This window comes from Carya illinoinensis, chromosome 11 (assembly GCF_018687715.1).
Source record: "Carya illinoinensis cultivar Pawnee chromosome 11, C.illinoinensisPawnee_v1, whole genome shotgun sequence".
Taxonomy (NCBI): domain Eukaryota; kingdom Viridiplantae; phylum Streptophyta; class Magnoliopsida; order Fagales; family Juglandaceae; genus Carya; species Carya illinoinensis.
In genome coordinates this window covers 36496942-36512674 of record NC_056762.1, presented here as the reverse complement: position 1 = coordinate 36512674, position 15733 = coordinate 36496942, and the positions used below count along the sequence as shown (strand labels likewise).

Genomic DNA, 15733 nt, shown 5'->3' with positions numbered 1-15733 from the left:
AGGGATGAATTAAATTTCGTCTTTAAAAATATTTATTTGATTTGATTTTAACAATTAAACATAGCCTTAATTAATTCTGAGAATCAAAGGGTGTTAACTAATTCTGTTTATTGCCATTTACGTTCTCTGAAACTGCATAAGTTCGCCGGGGCGGTGTTAATATTTGTCTTCCTTGACAGGTTTTTATGTTGCATACATGTCTTTGATCTTATATCCCTCCTCGTTTTGCTCAACTGCATAATCTATTGAAATTCCAAGGAAGTCATCAAGTATAATCTTAATTTCCACAAAATTACATATGATCTTTGCAAGTTTAGTAAAAAAATATTAATGTTTTTAATCCTGTTTAATTAGCTGTACGGTAGTATACTTTAATCATAAATAAATTTTATAAAAATAAATTTATATACTAATTTATTTTGATATATTAGATTATAAAATTATTTTTATAATAAAAAAATATAATAAATCTTATAAAATTACGTTAATTTATAAATTTATTTTCTCAAATAAATTTTCATACCTAATGTGTAAATGATTGGCCAAAGGGTCAAAAAAGGGTTTGAAGAATTTACTTCTGCAAAGAAAATGCATGATTGCCCGCACGCAGGATCGAACTACGGACCTTCAGTTTACAAGACTGACGCTCTACCACTGAGCTATAGGGGCTTCTCTTCGAATATACTCTCCTGGAGTTTTTATTTGAGAATTCTTAAAACAACAGTTTACAAGACTTACCATTAACTATTTTTTAAGTCTTGCAATTATTAACTATTTTGGCAAATCGAGGGAGTGAATCTTTTAGTTCAACAGAGTATTTAATATGTTGAGATCATTGAACATCTTTTTTTTTTTTTTAACGTATAAAGAATATTTGAGTTTATTATTGCTTAATCCATACGACTTTTGAGGTGATGATTACTGAATTCTATGAACATTGACTTGGAAGAGCTAGATATTGAAAATTTGGAATGACTTGTTCTTTGTTAATGTCGAAAAACAGCGTACCTCGAGCTCTGTTTTAATTAAAGACTGCAAGATTTTAGCAAATCCCCTCCACACTTCGAACCCACCGTCACTGTTTTTGTAATGTGATGCCCTTCTGAACTTTTGATGCATGTAAATTGGAAATCTATGGTCACTGGCAACCTTACATTATATCTGGGAAGCAAAAAGAAAAAAGAAAAATCATGCTCACAAGTTCATGAACTCTTCTATGAGCTAGACAAATGTGAAACCTTATGTTCCAATAAGCTTTCTCAGGCGTTCATGCAACTATTTTGGACCAGATAAGTCACATGTATTATGATATGCATGCACACGGAAAGAAGAAAACTGCCTGTTTTAGTCCCAGCAGTTGATGAATTTTTGAATCATTGAATCATAGTTGAATAATTTACAAGAGTACAACGGAAATGGAGATCATATACAGAGGGGCAGGGACTTCTCCACATGCCTTCAGTTTTTTGTTGGTTTCATTTTCCATGAGTTGAATATTATGTACAGACAGAAGATTACAGGGAAGCATTCATGCCACCTAAAGATCGGCTTCGCCAGCGATTGCCTCATCACTGGAGGCATAACCATCTTCGCTCAGCTCCTCATCACTAGAGTTATCCTCCTGGGCAGTTCCTACATCTTCTGGCTTGGCATACCTTTCACAGTACTCTGTAAACATCGGAATCATTAGCAAAAGTTCTGCATGTTCAGCAAATAATAACCATTATCAATTGCCAAAAATATATAACTAAAACTTTCTTAGACCAATAATTATAAAGTTTGTCATCATATGTAACATCGGCTTCACATTTTTCAACCAGAATACATAAAGATATTCTTACTCTTATACCAATACATACAGAATTTTAAACTTTAATCTAATATCAAAGCCCAACACCAAATATTTTAGCCAATTGCCAAAAGACAAATTGTACTGCAATAGCAACAGCCAATTGCTAGTTTTACCAGCATTCCTACATCCACGCAATTCCTCTGGGGCTCATATCCTCTTCCAATTGATTGGATAGTTTAGTTCCATCAAGTGGCAAAAATGTTACTCTCACCTCAGTCAAAATCATTCGATGCCTAGAGAGATTAAAGTGGACATTGGATAGTCATCTTCCCACAGGCTAACAATCACAAACCTGCATCCCCTCTCATGCAACATGAAGGAATAGCATCCATTTACTGGGATTTATCAAACTTTGGACTAAAAAGTTTCATTGCAAACATCATATTAAAAGCTTGTTTGATATAAGTCTTTATTACTTTAGACATTCAACACTCACAACAATTAGTAAAGATTGGGAGACTTGGCCCTAGGATTGGGCTGAGATGGGCCAGACCCCCATTTGCAAATTATGAAAGATGGTCAAGAATTGAAAGAAACAGTCTTGGTCAACAAATAAAAGCTATAAAGACTGTTTCATTTAAGATCAGGAACCTTTAAAAGTTGGATTTGAAAAATGCTCCACTTGAAATGTCCCCACCCAAAGCAAAGCCAATCCCCATGGGAGGAAGAGAAGGTCTTGAAGTCAGTATGTTGATTCAAAAATTATGGAAGAGACAAAATAAAACTAAAGAAGCCAATTTTTATGGTTAAATATTTCGTGATGAAGTTCATATACCAAATTAGAGTCGCAGATGACACTAATAACCGTATATGAAGAATCAATGGATGTTGCTGGGAAAAGTTAATGGCAATTGAGACTGCATTCATCAGCTGGACTACTAATGAAGTGCAAGATTTTTGAAATTACAAAGCTTCTAATACAGAGTAGCTAACACCCACGTCCTCACAAATGGATATATAAGCACGAAAAAAGCAGGGGAAGTTGTTTTTATTGGCATACAATTACATGTCCTAATTCCCCAGATTCATGACCTTCAAATAACTTCTTACATACAATTATGAAGAGAGGAAATGCAAAATATTATGACCAACTGCAACTGTATGCATTCTGGTTAACAAAGCCTGAGAAGGATTACTACCTTTCACTCTTTGTTCATAAGCAGTGCGATCACGCATCATTAGAGCAGCAGCTTCTCCATTCAATGGATCTGATGGATTGGGATACAAAAGAAGTTGTGGAATAAACACTTCAAAGATATTAACCAGATCTGGAAACATATTTAAAATGGAAAAGACAACTGTCAGCTACTGAAGGTAGAATATATGGTTGAAAAGAATATAATACAAGGTCTGCACAGAAAGGTGGACAATGCAATTGCTTACCAAACATGGGGCTCCAGGTCTGGTTTATAACATCTAAACAAACTGAGCCAGACCTGAAACTCAGAAGTACAATGGATATCTATGAGTTCGCATATTTTGCCAAAAGTGCATAATATTAGTTGTCTTTCATGTCCGTTAACTTACATCTCATCAACATTTGGGTGGTAGATTTTGTTAACAAAGCCAACCGATGGAGACTTGTAAGGATATGCATCCGGCAGATCCACCCTTATCCTCCACACACCACCCTGATAAGCACCTGTCATATTCAATAAAAAAGAAAATAATGGAAAACTCTCCTTCATTCTCAAACGCAAAAATACCAATAAACTCTATCTTCCTTGAGGAAAATCATTGTACAACGAACTTTTAGCTCATTTAATAAACATTGGCGAGAAATGAAGCTTAGCTCAGGCGAATCTCATCCGAGTCTAAATTATGATGAAAGTAATTTTATTTAAGGTCAAAATCTGAATCGAAAGTTAAATTTAGTATCCAGAACCAGACAATATATACTATTTCAAATGAAAAAAAACTAAAAAGATAAAGGGCTCAATCCGAAACAATGATGAGGTTCAGCAGTTCAGAAACAACCTTAATATGTGGTCAGCAACTGTTGTATGTCTAATCCAAATCAAGTTAAAAAAAATAAAAAAATCCCGGCAGTTTTTTTCATATGGTCATGACGGTTGAAATACATAATCAACCATTTGAATAGGAAAAAATAAAACAGATAAAAACTAAGGAAAATTAAAAAGTTAAACAATATGCAAAGACCCATATCGATCACTTGGAAAAATTAAAAAGAAGAAAAATAGATATGGATATGAAATATTTACTGTCTTTAGGTCCATGGAAATCCACATAGAACTCTTGCATGCCATCATTGATCATCTCCACCTTGTAATCACTCATCATCCTGGTTCATCCCAATAAAACGATTTTTTTCACCAAAAAACAGAGAGAGAAACAAAACAAATAAAATAAACTCGAAGATAAATCATGAATATAAGTTGGAAAACTCACAGTTTCATCAAATCCATCTCTCGACGCTTGCTTGGGGAAGACATTTTTTGTTTTGGTTGTGGGGGTAGTTGAGAGGCTGGGAAAGTTGTATAGACTGGAAGAGATATCGAGTGCTTTCCACAAACAAAGCGGTTCAGACATCAATGAGAGGAAGTTGTACTTATATAGGATTACGCAACTTGTTGTCTAAACTTTTCCAAGTTACTGTTGCACTCTTGTCAATTTTTCTTCTTCTTTTTCTTTTTCAAATAAGTCATTTAAGATTTTGAGAAAGATATGTTTGGAAAGTCTACGTTGAAAAAAAAAAAAAAGTTTGGAAAGTTTACTTTTTTATGCGATTCAGACGAATTGTGTATGAATAATACTAGATCCCCGCTGGGAGCTACCGCTCCCAGCTTTTTATTTTTATTTTTCTTAATGATTAAGAAAAATTTATTTAATATTATTGTAAATTTTTTATATTTTTTTAAATATTTAAAAGTATTAAAAAAATGATGTGAAAAAAAAAATAAAAAAAAAGAATTTTTTTGGCCTAGCGGGAGCTCCCAGCGGGAGCCCCCAGCGGTGGCCGTAGCAGCGTTCATTATGTATTGATCAGTCCAGCTAAAAGGCCAAAGGATGACCTTTTTTTAAAAAAAAAAAAAAATCAATATATCAGTAAAAAAAGAAATCAATAAGTAATGAAAATAATTTAAATTTAAGAAATAATTAATTTACGAATCAAGACTTTTTTTTTTTTTGCAAAATAATAATAATAATAATAATAATAAATAGTCTAATATATGCTATAATGCACTTATATTTTTTTAAAATTAAAATTTTAAATTTTATAATTTTAACATATCAATAACTAATATTGTTATATAAATAAAAATTATAAGTACAAATAATATTTTTTTCTTAAATGATTAGAGAAGTAAAACATGAATTATGAATTACTTATAAAGAAAATGAGGCGTTGGAATTTAATGGGTAGATCTTTGGTTGCTGCAGAGGATCTAATTCGGGTTTCATATTTATGGTCACGGGTATAATCTTTCCAAGTTTCGTGTTGGAATATTTCTGTAGATTTTTTAAGAAAGATGACTGACCGTGTGGCACTCGTGAATAATATTAAATGCTGTGAAATTTATTTATATTGTAAATCTTTCTTCTTCTTTTTTAAATCTAAAAAGATCTCTTTAAAACTTTCAAATAAAAAAATATAAAATAAACCTTACAACAGTTATTATATATTCTTAAAATTAATATATAGAAAGTGATTATCATCGTTTACTTCATTATTAAATTTCTTTTGAAATCATTATTTTTGCACTGAATATATATTGTTGAGATTGTTGAAGTATCTTCACTCATTTTGAACATCGTCCTCCAAAACTTTATCCATATGGAAGCACATGGAAGACGAAAGAGAAATTTTGAGAGAAAAATATGGTTGTAAGCCATTTTTACGTATTAATATATACATACATCTAATGTGATTGATCAGAAAGTTAAATTTTAATAAAAATAATATCAATTTAAATTTTGAATATAAAAGCAGTAATGTTAGTATGTAAACTGATATGCAGATTCACTTGTACGTAACAAAACTTAAATTTGGGTATCAAATACATATCGACGTACTTCAAATTAATTATTGATAGATTTTGTTATTTTTTTTAACTTTTTATAAAAAAAATTAAATATATATTAACTTATTTTATACATTTAAACACATCTTAATAAATTTTATAAAATATTATGATTCATAAATCACTCAGATCATTTAAGATTATCTCAATATTCAAACACAACCTTAAATAAAAAAATATAGAAACAAGAAAACAAACAAAAGAAAATATAGAAAAATATGGAAGCATCAATCAATGGCTCGTAGTACCCCCGATGAAGGAAAATTAAATAATGGGATATCTAAAGGAGTTACGTATGGTATTCATCCCACATTATTTTCTCTCTTATTTATTGTTCACTTCATCGCTGGAGTTGTGAGGCCGACCTTTTGACTTTTATGCTTAACTTAGCAATTATTTTGGGATGCATGTTTAATTAGGTGAAAAATGGCACAAAAGAGGCTCCGAGTCTTTTTAGGATTTTTTTTTTTCGAATTTTAGAATTTAAAGTAAGAAATAGATATATGTTGAGTTGAATTTTGTAATTTTAATGTTGTTCGAGATGTGTCGTTTCATGTATTTTTTTTTTCATTTTAAATTATCATTTCCGACCAGTATTAAGAGAGTAAGAAAGAAGATTTAGGAAAATGAAAAATATAAGAGGCTACATAATATATATATATATATATATATATATATATAGCGCATTAGCCATCGCCATCAGTACCCGTTCGACTCAATTAATTAACTAATAATTTAATGAAAGGTCTACATTACTTGTACCATCAAGATTCACATTGGCTTTAGGTCTATTCTTCATCTCACCTTAACCAAGCCGCCCCATGATGATTCCCATTTGGGTCAACATGTTTCTCAAACTCTCTTGAAGACATACAAATTAGGAATCAATCTATAGGTTTTTGGGAGCAATTTGTTTTATAGTAAAGATTAATGTTATGTTTGGGTAATGAGGTTATTTTATATATTTTGTGAATAGTAATGAAGTAATGATAAAATATTAAATAGTAGTAAAAAATATGTGAAAAATAATAAATAATAGTAAAATATTCTCAAAACACTCTAATACCCAAACGGAGCCTAAGCCTGTGTTTAGATGATGATATGAATTTATATGTAAATAATAATATTTTGTAGGTTTAATTGATATGTGTTTGAATGTAAATAAGTTAAAATATGTGTTTGAATGTATAAAATAAGTTTAGATGAGTTTTAACTTTTTATGAGAAGTTGAAAAAATAATAGATCTCATTAATGATTGATTTAAGATGAGTTGAGATGATTTAATCCAAATACAACCTTTTAACATGCTTTGAGTGTATGTTCATGTCTACAAACTTACTTATTGATACGCCAAATATCTCGAAAATATGAGTAAATTTTAATAGTGAGATGATAATTTTTTTTATTTTAGATGAAAATTTAAAATATTATTTTTTAATATGATTATTATTTTAGAATTTGAAAAAATTGAATTGTTTATTATATTTTATATATAAATTAAAAAAGAAATTATAATAATGAGATGAGATAAAAATTTTGTATCTCATTCTACTTGTCAAACATGCAACGTAAAAGTTTGTTACATTAACTAGTACACAAAATATTTATATTTTAGTATTTTTATAATATAACGATTCTGGCAACAGCTACAAGTGATGTGTTTACAGCTCGTAATTAGTCAATAAACAAAAGTTGATATGAATAAATAAAGGGCAGACCTTTTCTTTCTTAGAGTATAAGCATAATCTTATCCTTTTTTTGGAGACCAATGACGAACAGTTAAACAATAAATAAAACAATTCCGTATAATAAATACATGATCCTTGATTAAGTGACAAGCATGAAGCATGTGAATTTTAAAAACTAAGTATAATGATTTTTTTTTTTAAAAAAAAAAGTCAACGAGATAGGACATTACAAATACAACTCAACAATATAGGATTATTATTATTTTTTAATTGGCATAGTATGATAAGATGCGAATATTACGTGTTCGTACCCTGGAATGATTCCTCTGCAAGAGTAGAGTACAAGAACAAACACAACTAACATGATGTAAAATAATTCAAAAGATCGAGCACCACTTGCACATCTTAGTTAAAACCAACAAAAATCAAACTATAACTTGAATTCGAGCCACTATATCTCTCCCTATCTAATGAGATAGTTATGCTCTAAAGGTATGGTAGTACCGAGTTTTGGTTTTACAGTATTTACAAAGCAGCATCCAGCTCAACAATACAACCTTGTGAGGTGATACTTGAGCAATCAAAGCTACTTGCTCCAGAGACTCAGCATTCGGCATCCACGACCATGGTCATAACTTTCTCATCAAAATTGCATCACCACATTTGACTGCGATAATCTCATCCCACCAAAATTTCAAGGAGAGAGAAGCTGTATCTGTGAATATGAGGGAGGGAAAATTGTTTTACAAAATATGAACAGGCGCAAAGTCATATTGTTCAGCCTCGAGGGACAAACCAAACCTCTGGTCTGAGTGATGGAATCCAGCTCCATATTTTTCCCTATTCGAAATCAGTGCATTGCTTATTCTCAGAACACGCTGGAAACTTGGAGCCTGTAACCTTCAGTGCTTCATGCCCAAAACCATCACTTAATGATCCAAACTCTGCTTCATCATCATCACTGTCAACATTCTTTGGAGTCACATGATTCTGATATCTTCTACGCTGGACAAGAAATACATTGAAGTAATAGCTCACCAAGTTCTCCCTTGTCTTCCCTGGAAAGTACTTGAATGCATTATCAGAAAGATTTGACCTTACCATATTCTTAAATCTCTGTTCTTCGGCATTCGTCCACTGAAGTGAAACTTCCTCACCCATACGATCAAATCGCCAACAATAAAACATCGAGCCCAGCTCAAGCTTCAATTTCATCCTCTTCTCAGCTATATGAAATCTAACACATTCAACAGAACCTGGGAGTCGACAGCCACATAAGTATGGTCTTCCTCTCCCAATGGGATCTGTTTCAACTGAGCCATTATGCTTTTCAGGTTTCAAAGGCCATACACATTTCCCTAGCCACTTAGAGTCGCTCTCTGAAACCACACCAGTCCATTCAGGGACCTCAGCTTGGAGTTGAGAATCCATGCAAACTTGCTTTTGGCGGGGATCATCCCCAGCTGGGCCAACTATGGTATTTGTGGCCGATATATCGTCAGTAACAGGTTCTTGCTCCTTGGGGCCATTATCCAACTCTATCTTGCGAGGGCTTAATTTACTTTGGGTGCAACAAGAACATGCACGACATTTCGCTGAAGTAGGAAGCCTTTCACTGCATCTTAACCTCTCTGTAGACTGATGACTAGGAGAATTACCATCCTCGTACATAGAGGGGTGCATCTTTAGCTTCTTCTGCAGTTCCAGACCATTATCATTGTAGAAGTTGGTGAAGCGATATAATTTTGTACCAAACAAGTAGAGTTTCTATTTAAAAAGTCTTCATCATGAACCCTAAAAGTTGCGTTGAGAATCCATTTACTTCAACTTTCGGTCTTTATATATCATATTACTGGTATTAAGGTTGAACTAATTGCGAAAATTGTTCTTGTGGTTAAGCATGCTAAAGTTGTAACAATGGTTGATTGGCAAGGCGCCTCCACCAGCAAATGCAAGGGCGCTGCACCAGTTTCCCGTGTGTCTCTCTTATTTCTATTAGAAGATGGAGAAAATGATTTACATGCAAAACTTACCGGTGAGGTTGCATTGCAAGATTGATTAAAGAATTCATACAATCAATTTTGCAATTTTTATCCTTACCACAAGATGGAGAAAATGATTGAACGACTCAGAGATTGATGAGCCGATCTCAAATAACAGCATAAAACTTCATGACTAGAAATGAATATCCTATAGGTCAATAAAAAATAGGCCTCTAATCCAATTAAACCTTGCTGAGAAATGTTTGTCAACAATAGGTAAAGTATTGAGAAAATGATACGTTATACAAGAAAAATACATGGAACCGAAAAAATCTCTGGAGAAATTGCACCCCTAAGACAGTCTATATAAACTAATTTAGATATTGATCAAGGTCAATAAAAAATAGGCCTCTAATCCAATTAAACCTTGCTGAGAAGTGTTTGTCAACAATAAGTAAAGTATTGAGAAAATGATACGTTATACAAGAAAAATACATGGAACCGAAAAAATCTCTGGAGAAATTGCACCCCCAAGACAGTCTAGATAAACTAATTTAGATATTGATCAAAAAGACCATTACAAAGTGATTATAAAAACACCCATTTTAAAAATAAGAGTGAAATAGAAAAGTTATCGAGTTTCTGAAGTCTCATGTGATTCTCATCATGGATATCTTATCACCAAACTTTTACACCATATAAAATTGAATGCCATGCAATCAATAACAAATGAAGAAGAGGTAAAATTCAAAAGAGGTATATGAAATCAAGGCAATTGAAGCATTTATGGACATTCCGAAAGCAATCTAAAACATGCATGCAAAAAATCAAAAGATGTGGCCACATTGTACAATTTGGGATAAGGAACTACGAAAGCACTCCCAAATATGAGTTGAGTCTTAGCATTCCAAAATTTTTATTGATTTCTAATAGCATTTAAAATGTGTCTATTTGAATAGAATGTAGAGGATTAGTGTGGGAGTGGCTCCTCTCTCGTTGGGGTCTTGTATCATCTTGTTTGCCACATGTACAGAAAGAGATCTGAGAAAGTATAAAGGCGCCACATCATTTTCTTCATCACTCTCTCGAATGAATATACTGCTTCCCTCACTCTCCTCTTAATTTCTCTTAATCAATGGAGGGGAATGATACTAGCTGGGCTTGACAAGGTGGTTTGTCCTACCCGCTCCCGACTTTAGGTGGGTGTTCTAGCGGGGAAGAAGTTAGAACTGTAATGGGAGGAGTCTTAGTTGGCATTTGGTAGTTGTGTGTGATGATTTCTTCTAAACATATACTATCACTCCATCATGGGTTCATTGTGAAATTCATAATAATGAGGATACAAAAATGGCATTCGGTGGTTGTACTGTTTTGGAGATCAAGAGATGAACAAAAAGGCTTCTTCTTTTTTCTTTTTCTTTCTCTCTTTTAAAATAGGGTTTGAATGCAGGCATCAAGTTAGTTATTTCTTTGACTTTGATCTCTGTGTTTGCTGGTTTCTTGTTCAATTGGGCGGTAGCATTTTGGTGGAATGGGAATCTGAATGTTTTGATTGTTCCCGAGTTTCAACAAATTGGAAGCCAAATTTAGAGGCAATTTTCAACCAATAATATGATATGGGTGTCAGACTTGAATGCTGAACTTCCTGGAAATACTATAGTTCATCTTCTTGTTCAGATGATTTATCGTAAGACTGATGGGGGCAAGAAGGAATTCAAGAAACAGAGGAGGGCATGGCTGTTGAGGATGAAGAGTCAAATAATGAAAGCTGGGTTACTTCATTACCGTATCATAGAAGGGTTTTCAATTCTTGATGTGGCTCCCTTTTGGCTATTTGGTTCCCTTTTTGCATACATGGCATCTTCCAAATCAAAACAGGAGTATAACTGGAGGCTCCCAAACAAGAAGGTACCTTCTGCTAATTAATGCAAATCACAATGTTTACCATCATTTGTAGTCAAGGTTAATACTTCATAATGAATAGATTCTAGGGATTCTCTTTTAGACAAACATATTGTACTGTTATCCTCATAAATTTACTTATCAAAAAATAAGTTATTCTTCTACTGAATAGAGATCTTTTTCTTGCAAATATATATTGGCTAGTGCATAATGAGGATAATATTTACAAAGCCAATCATAAAATTACATCAAGTGTTGGGATTTAATGTTATTATCAGGTCTCAGCAAGAAAGTAAGGCATCATATCATGAACATTGATTCTACTCGAGGCATTAATTATGTGAGACAAAAGCAAAACTTAAGAAGAATCGCCAGAGATACGTGAACTTACCTCCACAAGAGATCCTTCAGTTTTTGGATTGGGATGCCTTCTTAGAAACAGTGCTTCCCTTGCCCTCAATGCCTGGACCCATAACTCCTTGCTTTCATGTTCGTTCCACTTTGATGGCTTTGGCGTTACTCCAACTGAAGGATCCTCAGGATGCTTTGCAATCTGGATCACCCAATTCAGCATTCCTGCCAAAGACTCTCGCTTTCTCTTATGAAAATTAAGTTCTCTCCTAGCAATACTAGAACTGATGATCACACGATCAGTGGCCTCATCATTAAAAATGCTTTTGCTATCGTGGTGAATGTTTTCGCCATCATCACTATGCCATTTACTAACATCTTCCCACATGGTACAAGCGATATTGGTGTCTGAGATATCAAATCCACTCCTCTCAATATCCATATCCATGTAGTTCCCTCTTTTGCAAGATTCCAGTCGAACAAGCTCAACATCTCTGTTCTGGTTTCTCCCTGGACCATCCAATAATAAACCTCTAAAATCTTTCTCTAGCTCCAAAGATAACAAACTAAATTCCCCATCGCATCCACACTGTCCATTCCCCAACTTCCCATCTCTACACCTCTTCTCGAACCATTTCTCCAGCTCGTTCAAGTACTTATAATATATCAATTTCACCGAAGGTGTCACACTAAGATCCAAACCTGATTCCTCCGCAACGAAAGCCCACATCCCTTTTTTTGACACCATGTCAAACCCTCCTCTCTCCCTCACCACCCAGAACAGCTTAAACAAATCCGGAGACCGCCCATCACCGAACATTGCCGGAACAGGCCTAATTACACCATTACTATTAATCTCTTTAAGAAAAACTGAAAGAACCTGGTCGAACAGGCATCGTAGTTTAACCATATAATCAGCACGACGATCATCGATGCCATCTCTTACGGAATTATCAGCAGCAAGGCAACGGCCATTATTTTGGTAATCACTAACTACCTCAACACAATCTAAGACAGACCCATTTGTTATAATTGAGCATCCCGCCATGAACTTGGACTTATTTCTTACTAATATTTCTTTCTTCTTCTTCTTCTTTTGTTTTTTTTATTTTTTATTTTTAATATATATATGTCAAACACAACCAACAACAACAAGGTTCTTATCTTCCCTTTTTACAGAAACCAATTATACAAGAAGAAATTTACAACAACAACCCAAGCAACAAAAAAAAAAAAAAAAAAAAAAAAGAGGGTGAATTATGTTTGGGCACGGGAGGGCGGGAGACCCTTTGCCCTGGTTTCTCCGAAGATTTACCTCATTTCTGGGTCGTGGACTGTCTTGCCTCTAATGCTTCACAAAAGCCGCAAAATGGGATACACAGGGGATAAGAGGATACAAGAAACAAAAGGGAGGGTTAGGACAAGCTAAAGCAATCTAGAAAATGATTAGTGGATGCCAGACAAGAGGAATTAAGATGATCAGAGAGAGAGAAAGGAGGGCAGAATAAATAACCCCCTACCGGGGGCCTCTGAAAATTGTATATTTGGAATCAATACAATAAGAACGTGGGAATATTATCTACTTGTACCCTCGTTGGATTATATAAATGTTACTCAAAAATATTTAAAATATATATATATTTAAAAAAAAAAAGGTAAAGTCTCAAAATATGTTACATTTGTCATTAGATTATGTAAATGTAAAAATGGATATTTTTTATTATAGTAAATTAATATTGTGGATCAAATTCGATAGTTACTATGACATGACCAAAAGAAATAAAAAGTATTTTCTTCCTTGCTTCTTATCGTGATTTAGTTGTAGTGGTTTTTTGAGGGCTATAATGTTATTATTAATTAATATATAATCAGTAGAATGGTAAAATACAATGAATTTAAATAATTTAAATTTTTTTAAAAAATAAATTAATATTATTTTATTATTATGTAAAGAATATATAGATAGTCTAATATAAAAATTGAAAGTGAATAGAATAAATATAGATAAATTCTTTCATATTAGAGCATTGGCAATGGCCTAGAACTTTAATTGTAAGCTGCTCGCCATTGCCATATGCAAATCTAAAATAGCCAGCATTTATACAATAATTATTTGTAATGGCCTAGTCAAACTTTAAAAGTTTGACATAAATGCTACAGTAATTGTAAGTTGCTCGCCAGACTTAAAGAGGTACTGTACCGAGTCCAAAAATTAATTTATTATTTTTCTTCTACCGGCTTTCCCTTCTTTCTCTCGGTTTATTGTTTTCTCCAAAATCACAATATTTCCTCTTGGCTTCTCCCGAACGAAGTGCTCCCCCCATTCGGCGGTTGGCCTTCTTCGTCCCGCAGCCTCGAATCAGGTCTATCGGTTGCCTTCTCTAGCAAACGTCGTCGTCTCCAAGCTGTCGACGGTAAGTCTCTCTTCCTCGCTCTTCTCTCCCTTTTCTCCGATTTACTGAGTATTTTTTCTTGCCCTATTTTGTCTAGCCAGGTCGAATCACTTGGAAGGCATCGGCTTGCTCCACGATTAGAAGGCATTGGTTTGCTCCACAATTCACGCCGACGGTTCTTCCTCCATGAATTCGATGCTACCGTGGCCCCTGTTTGGGTAAATGCATAGTTTTTATTTTTTGTTTTTTTTTTTTAAGATGAAATGGTATAAAGTAGCTTTGTGCTTGTATTTTTTCCTGCGCTTGGGCGAGAGATTGGTGGCATAGTATAATCTAGAAGTGCTTGGACCCTTTAGAATTGTTTGACGTTGCTTGATCATGTTGTTTGGGGTTTCTGCTTGACATTGTTGTAAATGGACTGTTATAAAAAGTTGTTGGCATGTTTGTTGACTTCAATCACAATTCTAAATATAAAAGTTGGGTAGAATAAATATTGGTATGTTTATATGTGTGATTGTTGGGTAAATGGTTGGTAAAATATATTTATTGAATAATTAAATCAATTATAAAAATAGCATATTTATAATAATTTGAAGTTAAATAGTTAAATAATAATTTATTTAATAAAGTTATTAACTAATATATTAAGTGTATTTGTAAAATATAAAAAAAAAAGTATATTATTAAAATATATAATATTTTATTATTATTTAGACTTCAAGATAGCTAGTCTAATGTAGACTAATCTATCTAAAAATTTATTTTAGATAGATTTGTTGACATTCTAGTTAAATTATAGACTTGGTAATGCCATTGTCAATGCTCTTAGCTAAAACTTAACTTAGGTTACTATTTTAACAAGAGTGCATAGCCATATAAAAATTATATAATTTTTTATCGAATAATATTATATATAGTCATTTTTACGAATATTATGTATACTCTAATAATATAATTAATTATATTAATTCTTTTTAATATATAATCAATTACATTAATAAAATATATTAAATATATATATAAAAATAACTGTAAATAAAATTTTTATTTTCCACCGCGTATTGAAGGTAGAGATTGAAACAAGCGTGACAAAATTTAGCCATAAAAAAACAGTCGAGAACTCTTACATAGGCGGTCGTGTACCTACGCTTCCCAGTGGGGTCGGGATGGGCAAACTCCTTTTATTGGGGCAGGTGGGAGCAGAGAATTCTTATTTCTTACGACTTGGTAATTGAAAATTTTTAATTAAAAATTTTGAGTTTTAAAATTAAATATTATAATATTATAATTTAATATTATTATTATTTTAAAATTTAAAAAATTTTAAAAAAATTAAATTATTTATTATATTTTATATAAAAATTTAAAAAAATTATAATAATGAGATAAAAATTTTATATTTAAAATAAAAAATTCCAATGAACAAACCAAACCAAACCCATGTTTTCATATCGATCCCATCACAACATGTTTGAAAAGAATATATTGTGCGGCTTTCGAAACAAGAGAAATCGTGGGTTTA

At 32.7% G+C, this 15733-nt stretch overlaps 2 protein-coding genes, 1 long non-coding RNA gene and 1 other non-coding gene across 8 annotated transcripts; 1 reads left to right on the top strand and 3 right to left on the bottom strand.

Moving 5' to 3' along the window:
* Nucleotides 1-597: 597 nt before the first annotated feature.
* On the bottom strand, nucleotides 598-669 carry TRNAT-UGU. The gene has a single exon. It is a non-coding gene; the product is annotated as a tRNA-Thr (tRNA).
* A 658-nt stretch (nucleotides 670-1327) lies between these two features.
* Nucleotides 1328-4419, bottom strand: LOC122280387 (ubiquitin-conjugating enzyme E2-23 kDa-like). 4 transcript variants are annotated; one of them, XM_043091263.1, is made up of 6 exons: nucleotides 4262-4419; nucleotides 4075-4154; nucleotides 3380-3494; nucleotides 3236-3288; nucleotides 2992-3120; nucleotides 1328-1698 (listed from the first exon to the last, which is right to left on the bottom strand). In XM_043091263.1, the coding sequence occupies exons 1-6, from the start codon at nucleotides 4303-4305 to the stop codon at nucleotides 1538-1540; spliced, it is 582 nt and encodes a 193-aa protein (XP_042947197.1). In that variant the 5' UTR covers nucleotides 4306-4419; the 3' UTR covers nucleotides 1328-1537. The 4 variants fall into 4 exon arrangements, with proteins under 4 accessions (XP_042947197.1, XP_042947198.1, XP_042947199.1 ...); XM_043091264.1 differs by having other exon boundaries at nucleotides 1328-1668; XM_043091265.1 differs by having other exon boundaries at nucleotides 2992-3060.
* Nucleotides 4420-7923: 3504 nt separating this feature from the next.
* On the bottom strand, nucleotides 7924-13366 carry LOC122281330 (AT-rich interactive domain-containing protein 2-like). Of its 2 annotated transcripts, XM_043092726.1 has the most exons (3): nucleotides 11859-13366; nucleotides 8385-9278; nucleotides 7924-8298 (listed from the first exon to the last, which is right to left on the bottom strand). In XM_043092726.1, exons 1-2 carry the CDS (start codon nucleotides 12864-12866, stop codon nucleotides 8424-8426), a joined length of 1863 nt encoding a protein of 620 aa, XP_042948660.1. In that variant the 5' UTR covers nucleotides 12867-13366; the 3' UTR covers nucleotides 7924-8298; nucleotides 8385-8423. The 2 variants fall into 2 exon arrangements, with proteins under 2 accessions (XP_042948660.1, XP_042948659.1); XM_043092725.1 differs by having other exon boundaries at nucleotides 7924-9278.
* A 656-nt stretch (nucleotides 13367-14022) lies between these two features.
* LOC122282882 lies at nucleotides 14023-14710 on the top strand. The gene is made up of 2 exons (XR_006230485.1): nucleotides 14023-14232; nucleotides 14313-14710. It is a non-coding gene; the product is annotated as an uncharacterized LOC122282882 (long non-coding RNA).
* Nucleotides 14711-15733: the final 1023 nt, after the last annotated feature.